Here is a 26,520-nt window from a genome sequence, read left to right as displayed (position 1 = left end):
TGGCAGCCCTGCTTCCCATCCAGCTCCTTGCTTCTGGCCTGGGAAAGCAGCTGAGGATAATGGGCCAAAGTCTTGGGACCCTGCACCTGCATGGGAGACCTGGAAGAGGCCCCAGGTTACTGGCTTTGGATTGGCTCAGCTCCAGCTGTTGCGGCTACTTGGGGAGTGAATCAGCGGATGAAAGAGCTTCCTCTCTGTCTCTCCTCCTCTCTGTATATCTTTCCAATAAAAATTTTAAAAAGTAAATTTTAAAAAAGCCAACTGACTCTATTATTATTAAGACCACATTTCCAGCATGTTTTGTGGGACAAAAGCTTCCATAAACCTCAACTTTAGAAGACAAACGCTCTAAAGTTATACCCGTGGCCGTTCGCTAATCATGGCTTAGAGCATTGAATGACATATAAACAAATGAAAGACAAACGACCAAACCAACCAGTCACAACTCGCGGAGGACGTAAGATGAACCAACAGCCTAGGAGTCTTCCTGCCAGCAACTACAGTCTGCAGGCAAAGTACATTTTACACTTTACAGTTCTCTTTGTAAAATTTCCACAATATAGGACTTTTACATTTTGGGTTTTTATTTCATATTTTATTTTCTGAGTAGACTTCATGTGCAGAAAAAGCAGCTCGCCAGTGGCTAGCAGTGTGGCAGTGCCAGCATTCCGTACCAGGAAGGCTGCTTTAGGTCCCAGGCACTCCATTTGGGAGCTAGCTCCCTGTGAACATGCCTGTGAAGCAGCAGTGAGTGGCCTGGGTACTCGGGCCCTGCCATTCACGTGGGAGACACAGATGAAGCTCCGGGCTTCCGGCTTTGGCCTGGCCCAGCCCCGCTTGTCCCTGCAGCCATTTGGGGGGTGAGTCCAGCGCCCTCTCTACCTCCCTACTACTCTGCCTTTCAAATAAACATCCTCTTCTTTTAAAGAGTTACGTGGCTTTTGGCTTGCTCCAGATGACTTCTGTGGCAGAAGCCACCATATAAGGCCAGTTCTAAAGATGACATCCTGGAGAATTCTGGCTGCCATGTTGTTTGGTGGGGCAGTGGCACACCACAGCAGGAGAATGGCAGCTGACCAAAAGTGCTCCTGGCTTTATTTCTAGGCTCTTAACAAATGTGTGCTGGCCCCAGTGCCGAAGAACTTGAAGGAAACCAGGTCCTTCCAAGACTCAGGCCACAAAAGCCATGGAGTGTTAGCATAGAGTGTCACCCCAGAGCACAGAAGGGCGAGCAGGGTGAGCCCATGCTTGCTGGCACCACTGGACCTCAGGGCCATCACACTCCTGATGGGCAGGAGAAGGTCCGATGTGCACAGCTGCAAGGCTCCCCGAGGACCCCACGCCTGCCTCCACTCCACAGGCGTCGGCCCACGAGCAGAGCACGAAGCCCGGGGTCTCCAGAGTGTCCTGCATGTAAGACACAGAGGGGCCTGCGACAGGGAATCCCAGTGGGGACACAGCAGTGCGCGACGAGCAGCTGGTGAGGAGCCTGTTCGCAGCAGCAGCAGATGCACGATTTTTCCCAGCAGGCATCGTGGTGAGCGGAAAGCAAGCAAAAATCTTACTTGGAGGGGGGGGTCTCTGCGGTGGGTGAGGTGGCCGAGGCCTATTGGGGACCGACAGAGACCTGCTCGGAGAACGGTGGCGGAAGTCCCCCTCAGCTGCCAGCTCCTGCTGTAATCGCGTCAGGTCAGCATCATCTGTAGGACACGGTGGGCCATGAGCAGGTCAACAGGGGCAGCCAGCCTTAGCAGGTGCAGCAGCTGCAGGCTCTGCTCAGGGCTGGGGACACGGCGCACCCAGTGCCCGCGTGGAACGTTCGGTGGATCATGGGCCCCAGGGTGTGTTCCTCAGACTCGAGAAAGACACTGCAGGGGGTCGACGTGAAGGCCCCATTCCTTCCAGAATAACCCAATTCCCACAGACAGCAGAGGGCAGAAACCAGAACCCCCTGAGAGTGACCTGTACACATGGCAGATGGTGGAAAGGCCTCATGTGTTTGGGGAGCTGAGACTATCCTGCCGTCCCGGGCCGCAGGCAGCCTGGGACCAGCAGCTGGCCAGGGCGAGCCCTGCCACACAGCTTCCAGCGTGTCACCCTGCACACACCTGGTACGGAGAAGCAGGCAGAAGCGACACATCTTTTGTCCTACAGAGACACCTGTACTGGAGACACATGGCCACACACCCAAGAACACACCCCTTTACTTCATCTTGACTCAAGACGGAGAGGCCAGGGCTGGGGAGAGGCACGGCGTCTCCCTGCACTGGGAATGGCTGAGCACTCTAGGGTCCCTGTGATACCCGTGGGCCCATGGCTACCCTGGGGATTCTTCTGCTTAAAGAAGTGTGCACATCCCCACCTGCCCTGGCCTCCACAGGCTGCCGGGATGGCTGCCATCCCCACAAGAAAGGGCTGCGTGTGCTCTGTAGGGAACATGACCTTGGCTGTACCCACCAGCAGAGCCTCTGCTCAGGCCACGTACAGCAGTGTATGACATTCCAGTGCTGGGCCCCAACTCGGCTCCAGACACCCAGGAGCTGCAGGAAATGCCAAATTCCCATGGGCCCACTGCCCATGCTGATCCAGGCTCCAGGAGGGGCTCAATAGCCTGCAGTTGCAGCAGCTGCCAATGGCTGTGGGGGCTGTTAGAGGCACCGCGGGGTACAGACCCCTCTCTCCGGAAGCACCCCAATACGCTCTGGGCCCCAGTTCCGGGGGCCCGACACGGGATGAGGCCTTGCACCTGCTGCTGGGGCTGCCCTCCTACGGCAGAGGCAGTAACTCAGAGCTGAAGGCAGCATCTTAGGGGAGGGCAGGACAGTGTCACCAAGGCCTGATGGTGCAGCGGTTCAAGCCTGTGACCTGTCAGCCCCACTCCCAGCCTAAAGGACACGTTGATTTCATCATAAACAGCTACCTTTGTATGTGGGTCGCTGCTGCTTCCTGGCTGGTGCTGGTGACTTGCTGGGAGGGGCCTCGGCTGGGTTGTCTGCCCCCACCTCACCGTCCAAGGCCAGGGGCTGCCCGAACTCTTCCACCAAGTACTCCTCATCATCTTCATCGTCAAGGACATCCCCTGGGAGAGGCAGACAGCGGCAGTGAGGGGGCGGCAGGGGCTCTGGCTCACATACCTGTCGTCCACCTGTCCTGGGATCCATCAACCTCGAAGTCACTGTGGTAAGTGCAACTGCCACCTGCCATCCCAGCAGCAGCCTCCCGGCTCCGTGAGGCCTGGCTCCAGCACCATTTTCCCTGATCTCCCAGCGGCCCTTCTTGCCCCCTCCAGCCCCCTCCAGCCCCCTCCTGCCCCCTCCAGGGCCACTGACCCTCGGACTCGTAGTCCAGGCTGCTGAAGTCGAAGTTTTCCTCGAGCAGATAGGAGTTGGCAGTGGGCGACACGGGGGCCAGGCTGTCCCGTTTCCGCGTGAGTTCCTCACGCAGGCCTTTCAGCCAGTCCTTGGTCTTGGGTAGGATCTTCAGAGCTCTGCCTCTCACCTGTCACCGCATTGGGGGTGGGGAAGGAGTCACAGGGATGGCCTGCCAAGTGTGGGGAGCAAGGCTAACCCTCAGGGGCTGCCGGAGAGATGCAGGCCCCACATAGCAGCTGGCCTCCAGTGTATTTGCATGCCATGTGCATTTAAAGCCGGGGAATAGCAAAAACAGATGGTGCAGGAGCTGTATGTCCCCAAACACCCATTCTAAAGAGAAGGCTGGCCCACACGAGTGGGCGCAAGATCCATGAACATGCAGGGAACAGACACTAGGAACTGCCTCTCTCCCCAGAGTCTGCGAGCACCCGGGCCGGCCCCAGTCGGCTCAGACTCAAAAGAAAGAACTGCTAAGCCGTTTCCCTCCTGGGCATCCCCACAAGCACACACAGGCCAGGCCAAAGTGGGGAATACGCGCGGTGTGACCAAGGGCCACTCACCTTCTTGCCATCCATGTCCAGTACGCTGAGTGCCGAGTGACTGTCTGCGAAAGTCACCAGCATCTGGCCCTGGTTGATCCTGCAAGGCGGGTGAGGCCGAGTGAGGGCTGAGAACACGCAGCAGCTCCGCCCACCTGCCCACCTGCAGCCTCTGCGTACCGTACTAGCACAATGGTCCCATAGTTCCCCATGATCTGCATGAGCTCGGCACGCAGCTCCTCGGGAAACTCCTTCTCCTCCTCCAGGGTCGGCGACTGCAGGTTCACGATGACCGTGGCGTCCAGGGGACCCTGGAAAGAGGATACTTCCTGCAAAACCCTCTCCCGAGCACCCACGTCGACTTCTTGCACTTCCACCTCCACAACCGCCAGCACGGGTCTGCGTGGGACACGAAGGGGAGACGGAGGGGGGAGGACGGTTAACCCGGGGCCACGTGGCCACGCCCCTGCCTCCCCCGGCCTCCCTGAGCCCTGCTGGTAAACTATAAGCATGGATAGCCATGTACATGTGCAGGCATGCAGGCCGGCTGCTCCATTTTTGTCTTTCCCAACCCCAGTGTTTTTGTTGGGTATTTAAAAGAAAGGCAAAGTTACTGAGAGAGGGGGGAAAAAGAAAGAGAATCTCTTCCATCCACTGGCTCATTCGTCAGGGCTAGGCTAGGCTGAAGCCAGGAACCTAAAACCCCATCTGGGTCTCCCCCTTGGCCCATCACTGTGGCCTCCCAGGTGCGTTAGCAGGCAGCTGGATTGGAAATGGAGCAGCCGGGACTCCAACCAGCACTCATATGGGAAGCTAGCATCCCAGGATACAACCACTGCTTCCCAATCTTAATGCTACCTATTGTTATCTAAGGATGATCTTGGGGGTGGGAAGCAGTGCATGGCCCACAGCCAACCTCCACTGGCTGGCCAACAGCCTCCCCAGGCACCCTGACACTCCCTGTCTTGCTGCATGCGTAGGCAAGCAGTACTTTCCCTGCCAGAGCTTCAAATTAGCATACAGCTGCTTGGCCCACTGCCCTGCCACCCCGAGATGGCCCCCTCTGTTGACCTGGGACCCTCCCTTCCAGGGCTTCACCCCACGGTAACGGCCATAGATGGGTGACCACGGAAGCGTGGACTGCGTGGGCAGGAAGGGAAGGAGGGAGAGGACTGGCTGGCCCAGCATGGGGACCGGTCACCTTCTATCCGTCCAAGAACCTGTGCAATCCTAAGGCGTGACACCAGGGAGACCCACCCCGAGGCCAGCAGGCCATGGTTCACTCAAGGCGGGGGCTCTGACAGAGGGACGGCTCTATCTCTGTAAAATTAGAAAGGAGCCTTGAGACTATGAGAGCTCCCGCAGAGCTGCCACACCGCACCACGTGGAAACAGAGCGTGCTGCATACAGGACTGCGGTGAAGGGCAGCAGCCCTCACTCAGCGTACATCCCTAAGTTTCCTGAGCCTTCAGGTGGTGGCCAGGGTGGGGAGGGTCCTGTTGGCTGTCGGAGTCTGCAGGGTTGATGTCAGGGCTGCTGCCTTGTCACCAGCTGCTCTGTACCATGCATGATTTCTGCTCCCACCCTCACCCGCTGGGGAGATCCTGCTGTCCCCTCCGGCTGACAAGGCCTCGCCCCAGCCCGGGGCACAGCCCGTGTCCTGCTGACCCACACGTCCCCTGGAGTCTGGGTTCCTCACCTGCCACTTTTTAAAAATTATTATTTAGTTATTTTTTCATAGCACTTTCATCTCTTTCTCTCCCCGGCGCCCCGGAAAATTCCATGATAGCATGGTCTCTTTGGAAGCAAGAAGCAGGCCTGGCATGTAAGACCCCTTCTCGGCCGACCTTGCAGGGTTCAGCACTGGGTCCGCGCTGGCAAGAATGGGTGTTGGAAGAACTCGGAAACACGTACGGATTTAAACTCATCTGTACCCTCACCCTCACACAGGCATTGCAAGATGCCCGTGACATGGTTCTCCCCAGCACCCACCGTAAGCTGAAGGGTGCCTCCATCTGTTGCCTCCTGCCCTTCCTCAGTGTATCATGCCAGAGGGCAAGCCAACAGTGCACAAGGTTTAAAAACCCTGTGGTGTGGGGCTGCACTACGGCCTGGCATGCAACAGCTGCTGCCTGCAAGGCTGGCATCCCACACGGGGACTGGCCTGTGTCCTGGCTGCTCTACTTTCCATCCCGCTCCCTGCTGATGGCCTAGGAAAAGCAGTACAAGATGGCTCAGTTGCTTGGACTCTGCACCCAAGTGGGAGACCCAGAGGAAACTCCTGGCTCCTGGCCCCTTCCTGGCTCAGCCTTCGCCATTGTGACCATTAGGGGAGTGAACCAGCAGATGGAAGATCTTTCTCCCTGTGTCTTTCACACCAATCTTTTTAAAAAGTATGATGTTCATAACAAAATATTAGGGAAAAAATGCATCAGTAGGTGAATGGGTAAGTTCCACAGATACACTAATGCAAGAGCCACAAAATACTGCCAGTCATATCTTTAAGATGTTCACAAACAATGTGGTTTATGAGAGGGAAAAATGACAAAAGGCTATCTCGGGAACACAGACCCATGGAGATTTGCTCCATGCTTTGTTCCAGTGTGTATTTTATACACACACACACACTCCCCACTACGGGTCTGTGTGCGGGTGCCCTGCGTGAGACGGTGGCTCTGACTGTGCCCCTGGACAAGGAAGCATCATCCCGGAGCGTACCTGTGATCAGAGGCCTGGAGCTCGGCACGGCCGTAGTACCTGAGGGTGCCAGGGGACCAGGTGTGTCTGACCTTGGTGTCTTCATCCAGGTCACGTTCCAGGAGGTTGAGCTCTCCAGCTACTCCCAGCGACCCGTGGAGAGACACAGACAACAGTATCGCGTCAGCAGCATGACACAACAGGAGACCGTCAGACTTCTGCACCCAGAACACCTCACGGTCAAACTGGGGCTGCCCAAGCCATGGCCGTCCTTCCTGCCTAGGGGAGCCGAGGTCCTGCACAGAGGTGGCTGCTGCCAGGCTTCCGCATCCCAGGCCCCAGGGGAGGCCTTTGGCCAGCCCTGGCCCAACGGATGCTCTCTGTCTCCTTGAAGGAAGCTGTTGAAGGTTTACTTTTTTTTCTCTGCAGATGAGGCTTCCTGGCTTGGAAACCTCAGCAGACGCCCCTGCCCAGAACGTGGACTCTTCAGCGTGCCAGGCCGTGGCTGTACAGTAAGTGTCCCAAATGCAGAGAACGACCCAGGCAAATGAAAACACAGCTCCCGTTTTCCCGTGTCTTGCTCACAATTGGTGTGCAAGTGGAGTTTTAAAGGGGTGAGAGTTGGGCAGCTGAGGGTGGTGGCAAGTAGAGGGGCCCCCTCACATCCTCTTCCTCTGCCCTGGGACAGCCTGGGACAGCCTGGGACAGCCTGCTCGAGGCTCCTGAAGCTGAAGCATCACCCTCAAGAATGACCCATTTGGATCCAATTTGTACAGGTGCAGTGGCGCGCTGGCCTGCAGGGGGAGGTCTCCTCCCCACCCGCTGTGGGTACACCTCCCACACACCTGTTTTATCTGAAGGGTACTTCTTCCTCCACCATAGCACCCTGTCCGTCCAGGCTGGGGTGCGACACTTGTCACTTGTGTCATAGGCCTCGGAGCCCACGTCGTACTTGTAGGTGGGTCCAAAAGTAATGGCTCCTTCGTGAAAGTCCTTAAAAATCTAGAGGGAAGCAGATAAAGCACAGGGCCACCTCAGTTCCCCTGCACTCGGGACACTCTCCATGGAACCAAAGGACACAGAGGCTCAGGAAGTGCCAGGCTGTGTGTTATGGCTGCACACAGGTCTACACAGGGTGCATGTGAGTCAGGGTGTGCGCCCGTGCTTGCCAAGATGTCTTGCTCCCCCCTCAGAGTGGGACTCCGTGACAGGTGCGGGCAGGGCTCCCTCGCTCCTGGGTGGGGTGCCTGTACCACCTCTGCCAAGGCCTACCCCATTCTGCTCCCTCTGTTTAACTCTGGGTTGGCCTCTGGCTGGGGCACCAGGAACACCTGCTCTCACATTCTTGGGGTATGAGGGTATTGGCAGGAGGAGGGAGCGAATGCCAATTTAGGGTAGCTGGCAGGGTCCCTGTTCCAGGGCTCAGAGGGGGCTGAACTACAAAGGCAGAGAAAGCCCACTTCCGGGACTTCCTGCCTCGCACCCTCGCTAGCTCTGCTTTGGAAGGCAATGGGCTCGCACTAGCCCCCTCACCTCAGCCCACCCAGCCAGGGAGCTAAGAGGGCCAGCAGCATCCACTGTGGAAGAGGACACGCTCAGGGGGTCTGGAAGGTGCTGGAAGGACGTTGCAGAACCCAGGTCAGACCGTGTCCTGACCAGCACAGAGAACCAAGCAGCCCTGCACGGCCCATGGGGACACAACGCAGGAGTCAGAGCCGACATGGCTCTGGGTATTGGCTGTGCAGCATTAGGCAGACTGTTTGAGTTCATATTCTGTGTCTTTCTGGTCTATAAAATAGGTCTAGGACTCCTCTGCAGGGCAAGGCCAAGGATCCCATGGACAAATCTGCTATGTCAAGCAAACTGGCAAGTGTTACAACCTGGTGTCTTCAGCAAGGAGAAGAGCTACCACAGAGGGAAGAGCCAAACCTGCCTTGCCATCCTGAAACACAGGCGCCTGCAGAGTCTGGAACGGGGGGCAGGGTCTGGGGCCTGCAGGTGCCTGCACAGCATGGGCCGAGGGCACCTGGACTCAGGCCGTGACTGCCTGGCATCGAGGAGGCTGCCCTCAGACTGTGCACAGAGATGCGTGGTCGCAGCCCCCGGGGCTCAGCGTCCCCTGGCCGTTGGGGCGTACGGGCAGCACCTACTGGTGCCCACTTACTTTGCCGCTGGACTTCTGTAGCTGCAGCTGATCGAACTCCAGCAGCCTCTTCCAGTCCTGGCGCTTCACAAAGTAGAAAACCTCTTCGTAGGTGAGGTCGATGCGGTAGTTGAAGTCGCCGCACCAGAACACATAATCATGAGAAAACACGTTTCTACCCTAAGTGGTCAGGAAAACGACATTCACAGCGGTCACCGGGGGGACGGGTCTCCCACAGGGAGGGTGTCCTCCTTACACTGACCAATGGTGACAGCTGCCTAGCCACGTGCAGGGACCAAGCACGCAAGGGAAGTTTTAACTAATTTAAGTAGTTACTTGTGCTCACAGTTACTGCACTAGGTGCTAATAAGTGTATTTTGTGAGGGGTCCTCAGTACTTGTGGCTTTGTGTTCAGGGTCTTTGACACTGGGAAATTGTGGGGGCCAAAGTCCATCTTCTCTGCATGTCCAGCAGGCTCAAGGTGTGCAGGGTTGTATAAGAAAGAGAATAAAGTTTTAGAAGAAAAACTGCAAGGACAACCTCTGGCTCGCCACTAGAGGGCAGCCCAGAGCACACCCGCCGCCCTTCTGGGCTGTTCTAGATTCCTTACCACCAGGATGGAGCGACAGGCTGCTTTTTTCCCCCCTCATTTGTGGGAGAACGCATGGAAGGAAGTCCAGGGTGGCATCGGGGAGTGGGCTCTGGCCTCTTCTCACCCAGCCTGTCCAGCAGGGGCCCTCCCCGGGCTGCACCCTCCAGCCCCGCTCACAGCACCGCCCTGCTGCCGTGTGCGGCTCACCGTGGGGAAGGACAGCTTGTGGGCGATCTCCCTGTAGTCCTCATTGCGCTCCTTCACCTGCGACTGCCCGGCCGTCAGGTGGCTGCAGATGAAGCAGAAGCTGCTGCTGTGGAACTGGAAGCGGATGCCCACGGCGCCCTTGTTCCCGGCCTTTCCCCCCATGCCGGTCTTCACCGTGTCGATGGCCACGTCCCTGCAACACAGGAACCGCCCCTTGTGTGTCAGCCACAGGCGACCCCACAGCCAGGCCGCCCTTCCACGTGTGGCCTCCTCCCTGCCGTTGTCCCCCGTTCACCAGCGGGAGCCACACAAACGTGACGTGCCCTGGCCATGCCCCGTGCACGCGGTGCGCACGAGTGGCCTCAACCAGTAACACACGCACCTCAGGACCAGAAACTTGGAGCCGTTTGTGCCGGGCCCAGCCCAGGTATCAGGCTGGCTCTCCTAGACACAGGCGGCTCAGGAGCAGGCAAGTCCCTGAACAACCATGGCCATAGTCGCCACTGGCATTTCCAGACCAGGCCACTTTTGCACCTGCTCCCCAGCTGACAAGGCGAGGCCTTGAGCTTGCCAGGGCGTGCATGGGAGACACGCTGGGGACCACAGGGACCTTCGGCTGGGGCCGGGGGAACCCAGGGCACGCTCCCGACACCCTGTGCCCTGGTCCAACCAGCTCCCCACTCTCTGACTCCACACCAGCTTGGGCGCTGCCAGCACAACACAGCATGGCCATGGCCTCCACGCCCTCCCAGAGCCACAGAAGATGGCAACACAGGCGGAGTACAGTCCTGCTGCCCACGCTCAGCCACATGGATGCCCAAATGTTTCTGCAGGAAGATGAGCCCAACCTCAACAGCAATGAGAAAGCCTGGAGGCCATCCTGGCAGCCAGGGAACTGGCTGAGGGCGGGGCATCCTCCGTGGGAGCAGGGGGATTGGATGAGAGCGGGCAGGGGGCGGGGCATCCTCCGTGGGAGCAGGGGGATTGGCTGAGAGCGGGCAGGGGGCGGGGCATCCTCCATGGGAGCAGGGGGACTGGCTGAGAGCGGGCAGAGGGCGGGGCATCTTCCGTGGAAGGCAGGGGACTGGCTGAGAGTGGGCAGGGGGCGGAGCATGCTCCGTGGGAGCAGGGGGATTGGCTGAGAGCGGGCAGGGGGCGGGGCATCCTCTGTGGGAGCAGGGGGACTGGCTGAGAGCGGGCAGAGGGCGGGGCATCCTCTTTCTGTATCTTACATACACCCAGGCACCTCTCGGCTTTGGTTCCGCAGGGACAATGCCGGGTGAGGTAATTTCTCCTTGGAATTGAGAGAGTTCCTGCCCCCGGCCCTTGGCCAGAACTTGGTGTGACCCGGGTGACACTAAGACAGAACAGCTTCCTGAGCTGGGGAATGCCCATTGTGGCTTTTTACTTCCCAGACAATGTCCTATTCAGCCTAGTTTTTCCTTTTTTTTTTTTTTTTAAATTCTCCATTTATCCAAATAATGGCGGGTCCTGATTCCTGCTTGGGGTGTGGGGTGGGGGTGCAAGCGAGAACCAGAACACGAAGGCCAGCGGCTCTCGGTTCCCCCCGACGTCCACGGAGGAAACGGTCTTACCTGATGAACGGCACATGGTACGGGCGCACAAAGATGTAGAGACACACGCCCACCAGCTGCGCCGACGTCAGCAGGATGTACCTGTGTGAGCGCGAGATGGCTTTCTGAAGCTGTTCGCCCCACATCTTCCGGTTGGTGGTGCTGGGGGAGACAGGAGCAGGCGCAATGGTCAGCAGCTTGCGAGCACCGACCCCCCACCCTTCCCCATGGGGCTCACCTTCCCGGCCTGCACCCCCCAGGGATGAGCCCTCACTCCTCCACTGGGGCATCTAGATTTGGTTGTGTCTTGCACATCACAGGAGCCGCCCCCTCGGCCCTTGAAACCCAATACGGGTGGCGTTCTTTGCACAAGGACTCCATGAGTCCTTACTTATTTGTTTAGAAAATTCCTTGAATGAAAACTGGGCCGGTTTAGGGGAGGCAGATATCTGGCTGACATCTGCTCGGTTCTGCCAGGTTGACGCTAATCTGGTGGTTCTGAGTGCTTCCTGTGTGCCTGGAGAGGGGAAGAGGGACCTCTCCCTGCAGGCCTGCTCTCCACCTCACCCAGGACTTCGGAATTAGCTGGGCTCTCCCTGCCCTGCCCTGCCCTGTCGGCTCACAGCTGCCAGCTGCTTGTGGCAGAGTGAATCAGCGTCAGCACATGGCCAGCTGCAGCACCTCACAGGAAACGCAGCCAGAGCCAGCCTTCCGCCCCTCGTGAGCAGGGAGACGAGCAGCCAGGCAGCCTATCAGTGTGAGCTGGGCAGCCCAGGGCCTGCTGGGAAACGCCCGCTGCCCACCTGGCGTTGACGATGTTCCCTGCACTGAGCTCCACCATCTCTTCAAACCCCACGGCGTAGATGTCCGCCGGGCAGCTGTCACCTGCAGGGAGAGACGTCAGGGCGCCATGCATTCCTGCCTCACGCGCAGCGCCCCCGCCTCTGTGAGCCCTGTCCACTCGGGCTGGACACGTGTGGGCAACAGCCACAGGGACGGGGAGCCTCCTCCCTGACTCTGCAGCCCTGGGACTGTTGCTCATGCTGCATGAGCCCTTCCCATGTCCACCCTGGGGCACGACATGGACGTCACTAAGCCTCATTGTCCCTGTGCACAGAGGGACAGCAAGCACCACACACAGACCCGCTGGGCAGCATGTCTGACCGCCCAGCGCCTCACAGGGCACACTGCTGCTCAGTTCCATGGGCCTCCTGTACCATCTCCCCAACCAGGCCCTGAGTGACCTGAGAGGGCTTACACCTGCTAACACAGCCTGTGTCTCCCCAGCCCTCACAGGGCTGGGCACAGCCTTGTTGTCTCATCTGAGGGGCCTGACATTGGGTCAGGGAGGGGAATAGTCGGCCTGGCCCACAGGCACTGCTACTGCTGCTGGGGGACGCTGGAACACCTGGGAGTAAAGTCCAGACTCGGCCACGCTGCTACAGGAAGCCACGAAGCCTCCAGCCCCAGGCAGGCTCTCGTCTCCTCTCCTCTGCAGGGACACAGGGTGGCCTGGAACTTGCAGCTTACCCCTCCCAGGAGCAACAGCTGGCCCTCTTCTAACGTGTAGGGTTTCCAGAAAGGATGCCACTAAGCCCTGTAACACCCACCACCCCCTGTAGAAAGAAGTGCAGCCAGTGGCTGGCTTCAACCACCATCCCGACCTGCAGGCGGCAGGTGCACCCCGCTGTCTGCCCTTTGCGCTGCGGGGTCACCCCCTGACACGAGCATTCCAGGGCCTCCCCACTGTAGACTCCACTGCCTGGGCCAGCGCAGATGGGGGTCACTGGAGAGGGTCTTGCCTGGCATTTCTGGAAAATGAAATGAGATGCCAGAGGAGAAATGATCCTGATCCTACAAAGCTCGGGGTGGCTGGGAGCGCATGACGTCACAAGCTTGAATAACTCCTACCCGAGTGCCTGGGGTCAAAAGGGTTCTGGAATTTCTTTCGATTTTGGAATTTTGCACATATATGCTAAGAAACCTCAAAGAGGGGCCCGAGGCTGAGCGGGGGATTCTGTGATGTCACACGGCCGGGAGGCAACGTGAGACAGGGTTCTCACTGTGCCTGGGTTTTGGTGGTCAGTGGCCACGTGAGGCTGGGAGTTAGCATTTTCCACCTGGGGCCCTGTCGGCGCCGAGGGAGGCCTGGGTCGCCCCGACCAGCGATGCTAACCTGCTGCTGGAATGATCTCAGGCAGTGGCGGCAGCCCACATGGGCCTGCTCCTGCTCAACCCTAACAGCCACTCGGCTTCCTCCAGTCACCCACCACGGCCACGTCCCAGCTCCCATGAACATGTGCCCTGGAACGCTGCAGCAGCGACTCGAGCGCATGGGTCCTTGCCACACCCATGGTGACCTGCACCGAGTTCTGGGCTCCTGGCCTGACCCTGGCTGCTGCCAGCAAGGGGGGCACCAACTAAACTAGGGTGTCTTTCTCATGCTCTGCCTCTGAGATAAAATGAACTTTCAGTGAGTAACAAACGCTCAAGCCTGCTGCCTCAGACCCGGTGACACCCGCGTCCTGTCCTCACCTGGGGACTCCGTGCCTTCCGGGAGCCCAGGTGAGTCCAGCAGCCAGGTAGCCAGCTCCTCCGTGCCCAGGAGGTTGCTCCGGAATTGCTTTCCTCCATTCACATTCCAGGTCCCCACGGCGACCCGGATCCGTTTGTAGGTTATGAACTCCGACTGACGCTCTGTCATGGCCTTCAGGATCCTTGGCGTCACTGGGGAAGAAGAGGGAGAAAGAGGCATAGGGTGGCCATATTTCTGTGTGTGCCCAACCTGCAGGTGGTGGAGGGGCTGCCTGCCAGAGACGGGGGGCACAGAGCCTGGGGGAGGGCCCTTAGTGCTCCACTCAGGGGCAGGACCAAGGGTCAGACACCACAGCCACTAGCACGCATTCACAGGCCACCTTTGCAACAAAGCCAGGGGACGGGGAGCGGAAACATGTCCCCAGCTGGAATGACCGCAGCTCTCTCTACAGGGCCCCACCAAGGAGCAAGGCACAGGAGTGGAAGCGAGGGGACAGTGCAAGGGGGCTTTTCAGAGACACGCAGGCATTGCCTGTCAAATTCACCTCTAACGACTCCAGCACAGATCCTCCCTGCCCTCCGCCCTGCCGAAGGGTTTCTCACTGAATCGTGTGTCCACCCCCCGGCCAGACAGCCACAATACCTCCAATTCCGCAAACTGTGACTTGGCCCAACCCAAACACTGTCTCCTGGCTACTCATGTGCCCAGAGGGAAGACTCAGGGTCCCCTTGGCCACCAGACACCTAGTGTGCCCCAAGAGTAGGCAAATAAGAGGAACAGAGGCTTATGAAGCTAGTCCCGACAGGAACACCCCAAATTCCTAAAATAAAACTTGTGTTCTAAGGAAAATGCTGGGCCCCCCTTCTCTGTCCGACCTGGAGTGTAAGATGTCACCTCACCTTCCCGGCTGTGGCAGAGGCACAAGGCTGAGGTGCCCTCTCCCGTGGGGAGGCAGTGTCCTCTCCTTCGCTACCTCTGCACCCGGGGGAAGCACCCAACAGCACCCATCCGGGGACGTGCTCCCGGGTGGCTGGAGGCGAGCTCGCCGGTGAGCTAGCCCTGAGGGGAACACTTCAGAGCAGCACAGACTCGGGGCACCCCTCCACCCTGCCCTCTCTTAGCTAGGACAGCCGGAGAGCGAGCTGTGGCTCCAGACCCACACCCTCTGTAGCCACGCCTCCACATTCCCACATCTAACCGACCATGGATGGAAAATGCAAGAGAGACTCGCACCTGTGCTGAGTGTGCAGCCTTTGGGGGGCCATGACTCCCTGCACAACTATTTATATGGTTCTGTTATATAGCCTCAGGTAAAGCAGAGACGACTCACAGAAGATCTGATGCAAATACCATGTGTTACATAAGGGACCAAGCCTGTGCGGACCATGTCCATAGGGGAGTGGAGGGGGAATCACCTGCATGGACCAAGGGGCAACTGTATGCACAGGGTCACTGGTCGGACTGTGTGGCTACAGGCCAGAGGTCCACAGACCCTAGAGGTGTCTGCCCCTGCCACAGGGGTGGGGTCTGTAGGGCAGGGGGGAGCCCCATGAGCAGGGCAGGGCCTCTCACTGAGCAGGGGTGGGGTCTGTAGGGCAGGGGGGAGCCCCATGAGCAGGGCAGGGCCTCTCACTGAGCAGGGGTGGGGTCTGTAGGGCAGGGGGGAGCCCCATGAGCAGGGCAGGGCCTCTCACTGAGCAGGGGTGGGGTCTGTAGGGCAGTGGGGTGCCCCAGGAGCAGGGCAGGGCCTCTCACTGAGCAGGGGTGGGGTCTGTAGGGCAGGGGGGAGCCCCATGAGCAGGGCAGGGCCTCTCACTGAGCAGGGGTGGGGTCTGTAGGGCAGGGGGGAGCCCCATGAGCAGGGCAGGGCCTCTCACTGAGCAGGGGTGGGGTCTGTAGGGCAGGGGGGAGCCCCAGGAGCAGGGCAGGGCCTCTCACTGAGCAGGGGTGGGGTCTGTAGGGCAGGGGGGAGCCCCATGAGCAGGGCAGGGCCTCTCACTGAGCAGGGGTGGGGTCTGTAGGGCAGGGGGGAGCCCCATGAGCAGGGCAGGGCCTCTCACTGAGCAGGGGTGGGGTCTGTAGGGCAGCGGGGAACCCCATGAGCAGGGCAGGGCCTCTCACTGAGCAGGGCCGTGTTGTCCAGGAGCATTCTCTCCTTGTCCGCCAACTCCTCGCCGCAGACGTCTCCCACTAGCAGCAGCCGAATGGCCTCCTGCCGCACGCCGTCAAAGAAGCTGGACTGGATGGTGCGTGACATGGAGCGGGCCGGCTTTCCCACCTGCGGAGCCCGGCCGCAGGCTGTGAGAGGGGTCCCGTGGGCCACCCCGCCAGCCCCACCTTGCTCTCCCCGCACCCAGAGGCCTACCTTCCCCACCTTGGCCTTGCCCTCCAGGGCCCTGCTGCCGGTGAACACCTTGCTCAAGCTGTGTCCGTTCAGCGACCACATGGCTCTGAAGGCCTCCACAAAGCGCTCAACGATGGGCTTGGAGTTCAGCCCCAGACTCTCGAGTTGCAGATGCAGGACCTGGGGCAGGAGGAGGGCCAGTCTCACCAGGGTCTCCCCTGTAGACTCCATGGTGGCCAAGAGGCCACCTTGGCCTTTGTGTGAATTTCTGGCTTGTTGCAGATGGGGGTTTTGTGGTTCCAGAGCATGAGCAGGGAAAGCAGCCTCCCGACCTCCAACACACCCAGGTCTCCTAGAGCCTCCTCCTCGCCCCCCATCAGCCCTGTCTGATGCCCGAGTTCCGCTGTCTGGACCACAGGGATAGACAAGAGCTGACTCTCTGCGCCTGGCAGTTAAGTCTGAGAGAACAGGCAGGTGCGGCCACCCAGGGAAGCATCAACCCCGCCCAGATCAGCTTTGAGGTGCCTGTCACACAGACCCCCGGCTTCTCAGGGCCCGTGTGCAGGGACTGCACGGGGGGCAGGCAGCCAGCCCGGTGTACCTCCCCTCCTGCCCTGCCCATCCTGCACCTCAGCACAGGTGGCCCCCAAGGGCCACCTGCTACGGCGGGAACAGACCTCCAGTGCTATGAAGCTCTGCACAATGTTGGTTCGATCCAGGCAGTCCAGACAGTTCATCCGCAAAGTGCCTTTCTGGAAGCTGGGAACAAGAACGAGCGTGCAGAGTTACAAACAGTTCTCGGGAGACGGAGGGCAGTCCACGCTCCAGGGATGCCTGCTCCACCTGCAGCCTGAGGCGTTACCACACACGAGGGCTGAATGGCAGGCCATGTTCTCAGGAGTGGCCCGCCCTGCCAGGCCTACATAGCCGGTCTCTGCCTGTTTATCAAATTGTGTAAACACTGAATTAGCGAACACGGAGCCACAGCGACTAGGGGAAAGGCAAGGTAGGTTCCTGCAAGCCTCTGCTCCTAACCCCTTCATCCATGGGTCATACACAGCCCGTTTCGTGTGTGTTTCTTTACAGATACCACAGTGAAAGGTCAGGGGCATCCCAAATCAGAGTGTTGGTTCGAGTCCTGGCTGTTCTGCTCCTGGTCCAGCTTCCTGCCAATGCACTGGGGAGAGCAGCAAAAGAGGGCCCAAAGATAGACCTCTGCCATGATGTGGGAGACTAAGATGGGGCTGGGGGCTCCTGGCCCAGCAGATGGAAGATCTCTCCCTCCCTGCCCATAACTCTGCCTTTCAAAGAAACACATTTCTAAAATTAACTAATTTTATCATACAGTTCCATAGGGTCTGGGATTTGCCCCTCCCCTCACCGATTTCCTCTATATCATTACAATAGCGTGGTCCTTCAGCAACAGTCATAGATTCATCATTCTGCCATTTGCACGTATCCTGACATTGTAGGGATAGACACCAGCAGAGAGAGCAGCGTCTTATTGTGAAAACGTATGTAACAGTTTCACTGGCAGTCCACCTCTGATGTGGAAGCAGAGATGCATACTGCATTGTATCTTCACATCTGGATATGATAATCTCTTACACAGTCCCTCCAGATGACTATACACATGCATGTTTACCTATGACTTTATATTTTGCATGAAGGTCTCCTTATATCAGAGAAAACACATGATGTTTGTCCTTTTGGGATTGGCTTACTCCACTGAGCAAAATGGTCTCTAGTTGGGACCATTTTTTGGCAAATGGTAGAATTTCATTCTTTTTAATGGCTGAGTAGTATTCCATAGAGTAGATGTACCACAGTTTCTTTATCCACTCCTCTTTTGACAGGAATCTGGGTTGTTTCCATGTCTTTGCTATTGTAGATTGTGCTGCTGTGAGTATAGGATTATAGGTCACTCTTCCATATGTATATATCATTTCCTTTGGATATATTTGCAGAAATGGGATAGCAGGGTCACACGGCAAGTCAATTTTCAGTTTTCTTAGCATTTTCCATATTGACTCCCACAGTGGCTGTACCAGCCTGCACTCCCACCAGCAGTGAAGGAGGGTAACGTTCTCCCCACATCCACCCAGCAGGTGTTAGAGTTCTGAATGTAAGCCAGTCTCACTGGAGTTAGGTGGAACCTCCATGTGATTTTCGTTTGTATTTCCCTGATGGCTCGGGAGCCTGAGCATTTTGTGCTGTGTCTATCAACCATCTGAACTGGTTCTTTGGGAAAACGTTCATTGCCCTCATCCATTTCTTCACGGTGTTTGTCTTGTTGTTCTTGAGTTTCTGAAACTCTTTGTAAATCCTGGATATTAATTCTGTAATGTGCAAAGATTTCACCCCCTTCTGTTGGTTGCTAAACTGCTTTGCTGATTGTTTTCTTTGCTGTGCAGAAGCTTCTTAGTTTGATGTAGTCCCATTTGTTTATTGTGACTTTGGTTGCCTGTGCTTTTGGTGACTTTTCTAAGCAGTCTTTCCCAACTCCTAGATCCTGGAGATTACTTCCCACACCTTCCTCTAACGGCCTGATGGCCTCTGGGTGCAGGTTCAGATCCTTGATCCATTTAGAGCTGATTTTTGTATGAGGTGACAGGTAGAGTCTTGCTTCTTACCTCTGCAGGTGGCTATGCAATTGTCCCAACAGCATTTGTTGAAGAGACCAGGCTTTCCCCCAACAGTACATGAGGCAAATCATTCACCCAGACCAGGTGGGATTTATCCCTGGCATGCAGGGATGGCTTGGCATTCACAAATCAATAACTGTGATACACCACATCAATAAAAGAAAAAATCAAAATCATTTGATCATCTCAATAGATGCAGAGAAGGTATCTGATAACATCCAATACCACTTCATGCTAACAAGTCAAATAAATACACTTTTTTCTTTAGACACCTACTTGGATATGCTCAGCCTCATCTTGACTTTGTGATAGGCTGACTGGGGCGGAACCCATGCCAGCTAGGTGGAGCGCGCACTTGAGCAGTCCTCACCAGGTGCCTGCTCGCCTCCTTGTGCTCAGAAACCCTGGACAGCTCTTCAGGGCCATGCTGTGGGGCCTGGCCCACAAGGTGAGTCACCAGCAAAATGCACAGAACCCTGAAGACATGGTCCAGCAAGCAGCAGGACTTCAGAGCTCGAGCACCAGGCAGGGGCCAGGGCCCCACCTGGCCAGGCCTGGCCCCAGCTGGGAACAAATGCGGCAGGTGCCAAGGACTGAGAACGGCCTGAGTGCTGGCTCTATGGAGAACGGAGCGGGTCAGTGAGCAGGTGTGCTGTGTGTGGCTTCCCCTGCCTCTTCTCTAACCTCCTGCAGCCCCAGCTCTGCCAGCTGTCCCTGTCACAGGGCAAATACTCTGTTACGGAGTTGTGAGGCTGTATACGTTAACAGGGTCCCTTTAATAGTGCATTTTTAAACAACTAATTATTTCAAAGGCAAAGTTACAGAGAGTGGCGGGCTGGGGGCAGGGAGAGGGGAAAGAGATGTGAGTGCCTCCATCTGCTGGTCACATGGTTAGGGCTGGACCAGGCCATGCAGAAGCCAGCTGCCTGGAACTCCATCCGGTGTCCCTCACGTGGCAGAAGCCTGACACATGGCTACCCGCTCCTGCTCTCCAGGCACTGGACAGGAACGCGTAGGCAGTGGAACAATCGGGACTCAAACCGATGCCCACGTGCGATGCTGGTGTCACAGGTGGTGGTTTAATGTCCTGCACACAATGCCAGTCCCTGATCTATTTCTATAACGCAGTGCCCTCAAGGATACTTCTTTTTTGCCAGAAAGCCACGCTTTAGCAACTATCTGTTGCATGGCTCCCAAGCACAGCTCCACGGACAGCAGAGCAGAACACTGGTACCTGGGATGCTGACAGCTCCGAGCCTGCGTCCCAGGAGGCTGTGAATACTGCAGGGTGGCCAAGAATGAACGGCATGGGGCCCCACAGCGCTGCACCCCACGGCTCCCCTGGCTGGAGGGCGGGGCTCACAGAGTGTGGGACTCACCGGGGCCTGGCGTTGTCGCCCTTGGTGAAGACATCCAAGTCGTCCCAGTGCAGCTGCAGCTGAGGCCGCAGGAGATTCTCCAATTTCTCAAGCTTCCCGCCTTTGGCAAACTGATGGAAGTCAAAATTGATCATAGGAGTGTCACTGGCATGGCAGGAAGCCCAGAGCAGCTTCTGCAAGAGGAAAGGGGGAGGCGATGAGGGGCATGAAGGGCAATCCCCACCTGCCACACGCATCACGGACGCGGCTGGCCACAGCACTGCTGCAGGCCCAGGCTTGGGGGACAGGCTCTCAGGGACACGGCAGGAAGGACCATGGTGCAGGAGGGAAGCGCAGCAGGAAGGTGGGGAAGGAATATCACAGAGCGTATCTTGCCTGCGGGTGGCACCCCTTGGGCAGAAGAGGCCAGAGCAGGGTGGCTCCCCGGGCACATGGCCCTCCCGTAGGGCTCTCAGTGCGCCCAGGCCAGTGAGGGGTCACTCCACTCTTCAGGTGGCCAGGGCTCCCGGGGACAGCAGCACGGCAGCTGCAGAGCTCACAATCCACCCCGTTGCCCTGGTGACCAGCACCAGCCTCCCCAGCTTCAGGGAGCCAAGTGTCTAGGCCGAGGTGCTCAGTGGGACCTGCAGCCTGTGAAACCTCAGGATGTGGGAGCCAGGGGTTGGTGCGGCTCAGGCCCTGGCAAACATGGGGTCAGGTGAGGTGGAGGGACAGAAATGGATGCCCAGCTTGGAGTTGTTGGTGACAAAAGTCTCCCTTACCAGGCCAGGCTTCCTGGACCCAGCACCGCCTTGCTGTGCTGGCCAAACACCCCAGGTCAAGGACAGGCTGGCCACCTTCCCAGGCCACCTGGCTCAGGGCCTCGTGTCAGACCAGTCCAGCAATCGCCCAGCCAATGGGAGAAGGACCAGAAGGGACCAGAAGGTCATCTGGGCTGGGACGGCACCGGATACCCGTTTCCAGGAAGCCACAGGTGAGTCAGTACAGGCAAGTGTTGCTCGTGCGACAGAGTGGGCCGCATCAAACAGCGTGCTTGGAGCCAGGGGCTCGCTGAGCTATGGGCGAGACCTGCTGGGTCCCAGACTGTGCTAAGGCAGTGTGCAGACCCCCGTGGCAGGGCTAAGGCCCAGGTCCCCAGGCAGAATGCTGCCCTCCCCACGGGGTCACCTGCTTCCCATCCAGGAATGGAGGAGCAGGGCAGCCCCAACCCTGCTAATGGAGGTGGGGCTGGAGAACCAACACCCTTTCCCTATAGCCCCAGGCATAAAAGGCAAACAATTTTTGGTTGTGTTATTTTTCTTTCTTCTGACTTAAAATAAGCAGGTTAGCAGTGTTGCTAAGACCTGTGGGACAGGCAATATTGCTGGAGTTTGTTGCTAATGGCAACAAACTAAACAGGAAAAGCAGGTCTGGCAACCAGAAAGTTGCTGCTCCAGGTCTGGGGCTTTTCGAAGCAGAAAGAAGTGAGCACCCCAGCCGGCCTGCCCCGTGCCAGGCAGAGGGAGCAGGGAGTGCCAGGGCTCAGAGGTCAGGGCGGCTGAGGTGAGGCCCGACTTTGGACCCTCTCAGACACCAGGGGCTTCTTGGAGCTCCCAACAGCCAGCAGCCTTCTCCATGAAGGAAGGCCACAGCAGGATGGCAGGAGGGGGTCCGTGTGCCTGGGGAGGGCGGAGAGTAGGTACTCCAGCAGCTTCTCAGGCCGGGATCTCTCCCACCCCACCCCTTCCCCAGCACAGGTCCCGGGAGCTGGAGAAGCCTGCCTGGGGCTGTGACACAGCAGCTTCCCTGAGCAACAAGGACTTGAAGCTACCCAGAAAAGCAGGAGGAGGCTGCCCACGCTGGACCCAGACCAAGGCATGTGTGCCCTGCTGCGCTGGTCAGCATGTGCTTGAGCAACTGCCCGACTAGGACAGTCAGACCTGCAGAGGACACTGGATGGGGGGTGGGGGGAACCTAGGGCAGGCTCCGCCCTCTCTCTCTCCACGCTGGAGGGCAGTTTTCCAGGGTAGAAGTGCGGGCCTCACTGGGGATAGAGACGCTTGGCTTCATTCTGACTTCTGGTGATCGGTTCACGAACTGGCATGGCATGCATCAGGTGCCCGGAGCAGCGGCTCTGCGCACGCGTGCTGCCATGCGAGGCCCCGGGGAGCCTCCTGTGTCAGGGGCTCCGGTGTGGAGATGGACGCTGCTCACCTTGAATGCCCTGTTGAGCACCTCCTCGCCACCTCTGCTGCTGAGCAAGTTCACGACCACCTGCTTCCCGTACCGCTCCTTCAGAAGCACCATGTGCCTGCAGGGACAGAGGTGACGCCTCAGCGTCCAGGCCTGGACGAGGCGGAGAAGTGACGGTTCCTTCTCGTATTGCAAAGCTGGAGGGTGAGCCATGGCCACGACACCCGCAAGTGCAGAAAGCAATGTGGGCAGGGACAATGCCCGTCTCTCCAGCCAGCGCCACCCTACTCCCTAGAACCCTCATTAGGACAGCAACAGGTGGGCAGCAGCCTAGCTTAGCGAGGAAGGCATGGGCCGGGGGGGGGGGGGCATGACACAGGCCACATGGCCACCGTGTCTCAAGCACGGCTGTTCCGTCTGCACCAGCCCACCTGAGCCTGTGTGAGCACACTGGGGTCAAGGCCATGGGCACAGACCTGAACTTTTTACTTTCCTGGGTACACAGAGAACCTAGAAGGAAAGCCAGCAGCCCCAGTGTCCACCTCCTGTCCTCGTGGTGTTTCAGGATGTGGAAGCCAAGCCAGAAGGGGCGACTCGGCTGCAGGCCTCAGCACTTCTGCTCAGAGGGCGATTTTAAATATGCATGTGAAGAGAATAGGGAAGGGCTAAAACGTGGGCTCTATATTGCCAGGTTCTTGAAAGCAACTTCATAAATTTTACGTAACAAAAGTTTAAATGCAGTTTCTTTAAAAGGGCAGAGGAAGGATCAGGTACGTGGCCCCTTGGTTAGAATGCTGTTTGGGACACCTGCCTGCTGGGTTTAGTTCCACTCTGCTCCAATTCTAGCTTCCTGCTCATGCACGCCCTGGGAGGCAGTGGGGATGGCTCAAGGACTTGGGTCCCGGCCACCAATATGGAAGAGCTGGAGCGAGCTCGGGGTGCTGGGCTTTGGGCCTGGTCCCAGCCCTGGCTGCGGTGGGTATTTGGGGAAATGACCCAGCAACGAAGCATCTCTCTCTTTCCTTTTCCCCAGCTTTCAAATAAACAAAATGCATTAAAACAGAAGGAAAATCCAAAAATGGGCTACATAATGTAAGGCTATAATGCAACATAATGTAAAGTTGTAATTTTGTAGCGTGAATGCTGTGCCCGAATTTAGAAAACAGACTGGAAGAAAACACACCAAGATGTCAAAAATGTTAAAATTCTTCAACAATTAATTATTTTTCTTTTGTAAACATTTTCCTCTTTTCTAAACTTCTACAATGACATGTTTGTTCTAAAAATCACAAAAGAACCTTTTACTGGCACATAACAGAAAGAAAACCTCCTCTGACTTTGAGGGACGGCATTGTGTGGCAGAAAGAATGTGGGCTTAGAAGCGGGCAGCGTTGAGTTCAGGGCCACTGCTGAGCGGCTGACCGCAGCCAGGGCGTGCCTCTCCCGGCCTCCTGCCCCTGGCACCCCTGGCAAGCAGGGCAAGCAGAGCACAGGTGTGCCTCCGCCCTCAGGGCTCTGTCCTGGAGAAGGCGTGTTGTGGCCCAAGAAGTGCACAGAAGGAGGGTGAGGTGCCAGGGTAGTCCCCACACTCTGAGGGCGACTTAAGGACGTCCACTCTGGCAGCTGTTGTCTGAGTCCCAACTCCACGTGACTGCTGCACCTGCTTCGCACCTGAACCACATGCCAGGGTGGGAAGGAAAACGCCACTCTTCGTTGTTCCGGGCCTTGAGCCCAGACCCTGGAACATGCTGCTCACTACACCCCTCACCCCTACGAGCCAGTCCCTTCTTCCAAGCAGTAAGCTCACCCCCTCCCGCAGGGGATGGCTAAGAGGACAAAGGCAAGGGAAGATGAGGCCCAAGTTCAACAGGCAGGAGCTCCTGCTCTCTTCTTCCCCTTAACCTCAACAAGGACACATCTCACCAAGTCAGGGAGTGAGTGTGACTGGCTCCCGCCTGGCCGCCTCATGCCCTGTGCCTGCATCTCACCCCTTCTGCCCACCTACCTTGGAAGGGGGCTGGCTGGAAATTAGGACACCAGGGACTCAGTGGAAGTGCCCCTCATCTTCGGGAGAATCCAATGATTAGATGCACCTTGAAGTTCATGCTAGGATGTCAGGTGTGCAAACAATGGGGCAGAGAGAGCTATGCTTTCCTGTGGGTGACTGGAGCGATGGGCCACTGTCCTCATATGGGGTCAGTGCCTCCATGAACACCTGCCTCCACGCTGACAGGTGCTGCTCCTGCACCCTCCCAGAGCCTCCATCAACACCTGCCTCCACACTGACAGGTGCTGCTCCTGCACCCTCCCAGAGCCTCCATCAACACCTGCCTCCACGCTGACAGGTGCTGCTCCTGCACCCTCCCAGAGCCTCCATCAACACCTGCCTCCACGCTGACAGGTGCTGCTCCTGCACCCTCCCAGAGCCTCCATCAACACCTGCCTCCACACTGACAGGTGCTGCTCCTGCACCCTCCCCATGGCCTCCATCAACACCTGCCTCCACGCTGACAGGTGCTGCTCCTGCACCCTCCCAGAGCCTCCATCAACACCTGCCTCCACACTGACAGGTGCTGCTCCTGCACCCTCCCAGAGCCTCCATCAACGCCTGCCTCCACGCTGACATGACAAGTGCTGCTCCTGCACCCTCCCAGAGCCTCCATCAATGCCTGCCTCCACGCTGACAGGTGCTGCTCCTGCACCCTCCTCAGACACGCAGAACACACAGAGAACCATGTCTGGCCTAGATCCACAACACCAGCATCCACTGGCTGCTTTCCTGAGAGGCATGGGTAGGGAAAGCAGGGGTCAAGACCCCAGGGTGGGGAGAAATGATGGCAGTGTTGTGGTGCATCAGCTAAGTGGCCACTGGCCACACCAGAATCCCACCTCAGAGTGCGGGTTTGATTCCTGGCTACTCTGCTTGGGGATCCAGCTCCCTGCTGTCACGCCCAGGAGGCAGCAGATGACTGCCCATGTACTAGGACCCATGCCACCCAAATAAGACCACAGGATGGAGCTCCATGCTCCCAGCTTCAGCCTGCACAGTCTTGGCTGTTGCGGACATTGGGGGAATGAGCTAGCAGATGGACAATTTCTCTCTCACTCTTCCCTTTAAATATTAAAAAAAAAAAAAAAAATTAAAGAACCCAGAGACTTGTAGGAGACAGTGACGCCCCAGAGAGGACTTGGGGTACCCAGCTATCCCTCTGGGGCTCCTGTTCTCAGGGCCATCCTCACAGCACCCTGCCATGGTTATCAGATGAGTCACCCCATTTCCAAGTATTTCCCTTAAACAAGAGTAAAATGGTTACAGTTACCATGACACAGGCATACACCTGACTGCAGCCCAACATCACGGTCAAAGTATCAAAGACGACCTTGTGGCAGCCACAGCTGTGCCACTGCTATCCCGACACGAGCAAGGCGCTGCTGTGACTGGGTGGATGGCTCACAGTGCCTCACAGGCTGCCCGGGGGCCCCTCTGGGCTCAGGCTGCCAGCCACACGCTCACCATGTGCAGGCCAGCACATCCCAAGTGTGTCACTGCCAAAAACCCGTACGATCTGGCTTTTAAGAACTTCCAATTTAGGACAGGGTTCAGTTTAGCAAACAATTTTCCTAAACAATCTGCTAAACTAAGTGTGTTATCCCAATTTGTGATTTCTTCATTTATATTGTATTTAAAAGGCAGAGAGAGAGATCTTCCATTTGCTGGTTCACTCCCCAAGTGCCCATGGGAGCCAGGGCGAGGCCAGGCCAAAGCCGGGAGCCTGGAACTCCATCCTTGTCTCCCACGTGGCTAGCATGTTCCCATCACCTGCTGCTGCCCACGGTGCTTGTTAGCAGCAAGCTAGATCAGAAACTCAGGAGCTGGGACTGGAAACAACACCGTGGAGATGCAGGCATCCCAACCCGAATCCCAACTTCTGAGCCAAACTCCAGCCCCATGCTGTGTTTAGTTCACCCTTATTAGAATCCATTAAAATGGAACCTCAAGACAAAAAGGAACTGGTAAGACAAAGTAAGTACCAAGTGTGGCCTGAGCGCTAATAAACTTCAGGGAACCCCCAGAGCAAGTACAAACCCCACCTCAAACTCCCTTTCTGCATGAAGGTCCAAACAAAAAGGAAGATTTAGATTGTAGGTTGGGGGTTCTGTCACCAGGGCCACCATCCAAGTAATTCCTACCTGTCGAAAGCAGGGGCGTTGGCCTCCAGGCCTCTGTGGAGCCTCAGATGATGGGAGCCAACCTAGGGCCGATAGCAGAGAACAATGGTGATTCTTGCGGCTGCGAGGCAGGAAGCTGGGGCTTTCCCGT

General features: G+C 57.5%; 1 protein-coding gene across 2 annotated transcripts in view; it reads right to left on the bottom strand.

The window, feature by feature from the left end:
* Positions 1–26,520, bottom strand: part of SYNJ2 (synaptojanin 2) — an 80,786-nt gene that overhangs the window by 6,871 nt on the left and 47,395 nt on the right. The window contains exons 6-23 of one of the 2 annotated variants that reach the window (XM_040965402.1): positions 26,391–26,452; positions 22,221–22,317; positions 20,028–20,200; positions 16,681–16,762; positions 16,025–16,183; positions 15,781–15,937; positions 13,659–13,850; positions 11,927–12,008; positions 11,145–11,285; positions 9,550–9,742; positions 8,772–8,930; positions 7,453–7,609; positions 6,629–6,746; positions 4,091–4,309; positions 3,932–4,010; positions 3,330–3,498; positions 2,921–3,079; positions 1,566–1,700 (exon numbers count right to left, since the gene is read on the bottom strand). In XM_040965402.1, the coding sequence (XP_040821336.1) occupies positions 1,566–1,700; positions 2,921–3,079; positions 3,330–3,498; positions 3,932–4,010; positions 4,091–4,309; positions 6,629–6,746; positions 7,453–7,609; positions 8,772–8,930; positions 9,550–9,742; positions 11,145–11,285; positions 11,927–12,008; positions 13,659–13,850; positions 15,781–15,937; positions 16,025–16,183; positions 16,681–16,762; positions 20,028–20,200; positions 22,221–22,317; positions 26,391–26,452 (2,533 nt within the window). The remainder of the gene's footprint in view (positions 1–1,565; positions 1,701–2,920; positions 3,080–3,329; positions 3,499–3,931; positions 4,011–4,090; positions 4,310–6,628; positions 6,747–7,452; positions 7,610–8,771; positions 8,931–9,549; positions 9,743–11,144; positions 11,286–11,926; positions 12,009–13,658; positions 13,851–15,780; positions 15,938–16,024; positions 16,184–16,680; positions 16,763–20,027; positions 20,201–22,220; positions 22,318–26,390; positions 26,453–26,520) is intronic. The other variant, XM_040965403.1, reaches the window with a different exon arrangement.

The sequence above is a fragment of the Ochotona curzoniae genome, unplaced genomic scaffold (assembly GCF_017591425.1).
Source record: "Ochotona curzoniae isolate NIBS_2020 unplaced genomic scaffold, NIBS_Ocur_1.0 scaffold_3890, whole genome shotgun sequence".
In the NCBI taxonomy this organism is placed as follows: Eukaryota; Metazoa; Chordata; class Mammalia; order Lagomorpha; family Ochotonidae; genus Ochotona; species Ochotona curzoniae.
This window is presented reverse-complemented; position numbering and strand designations above follow the sequence as displayed.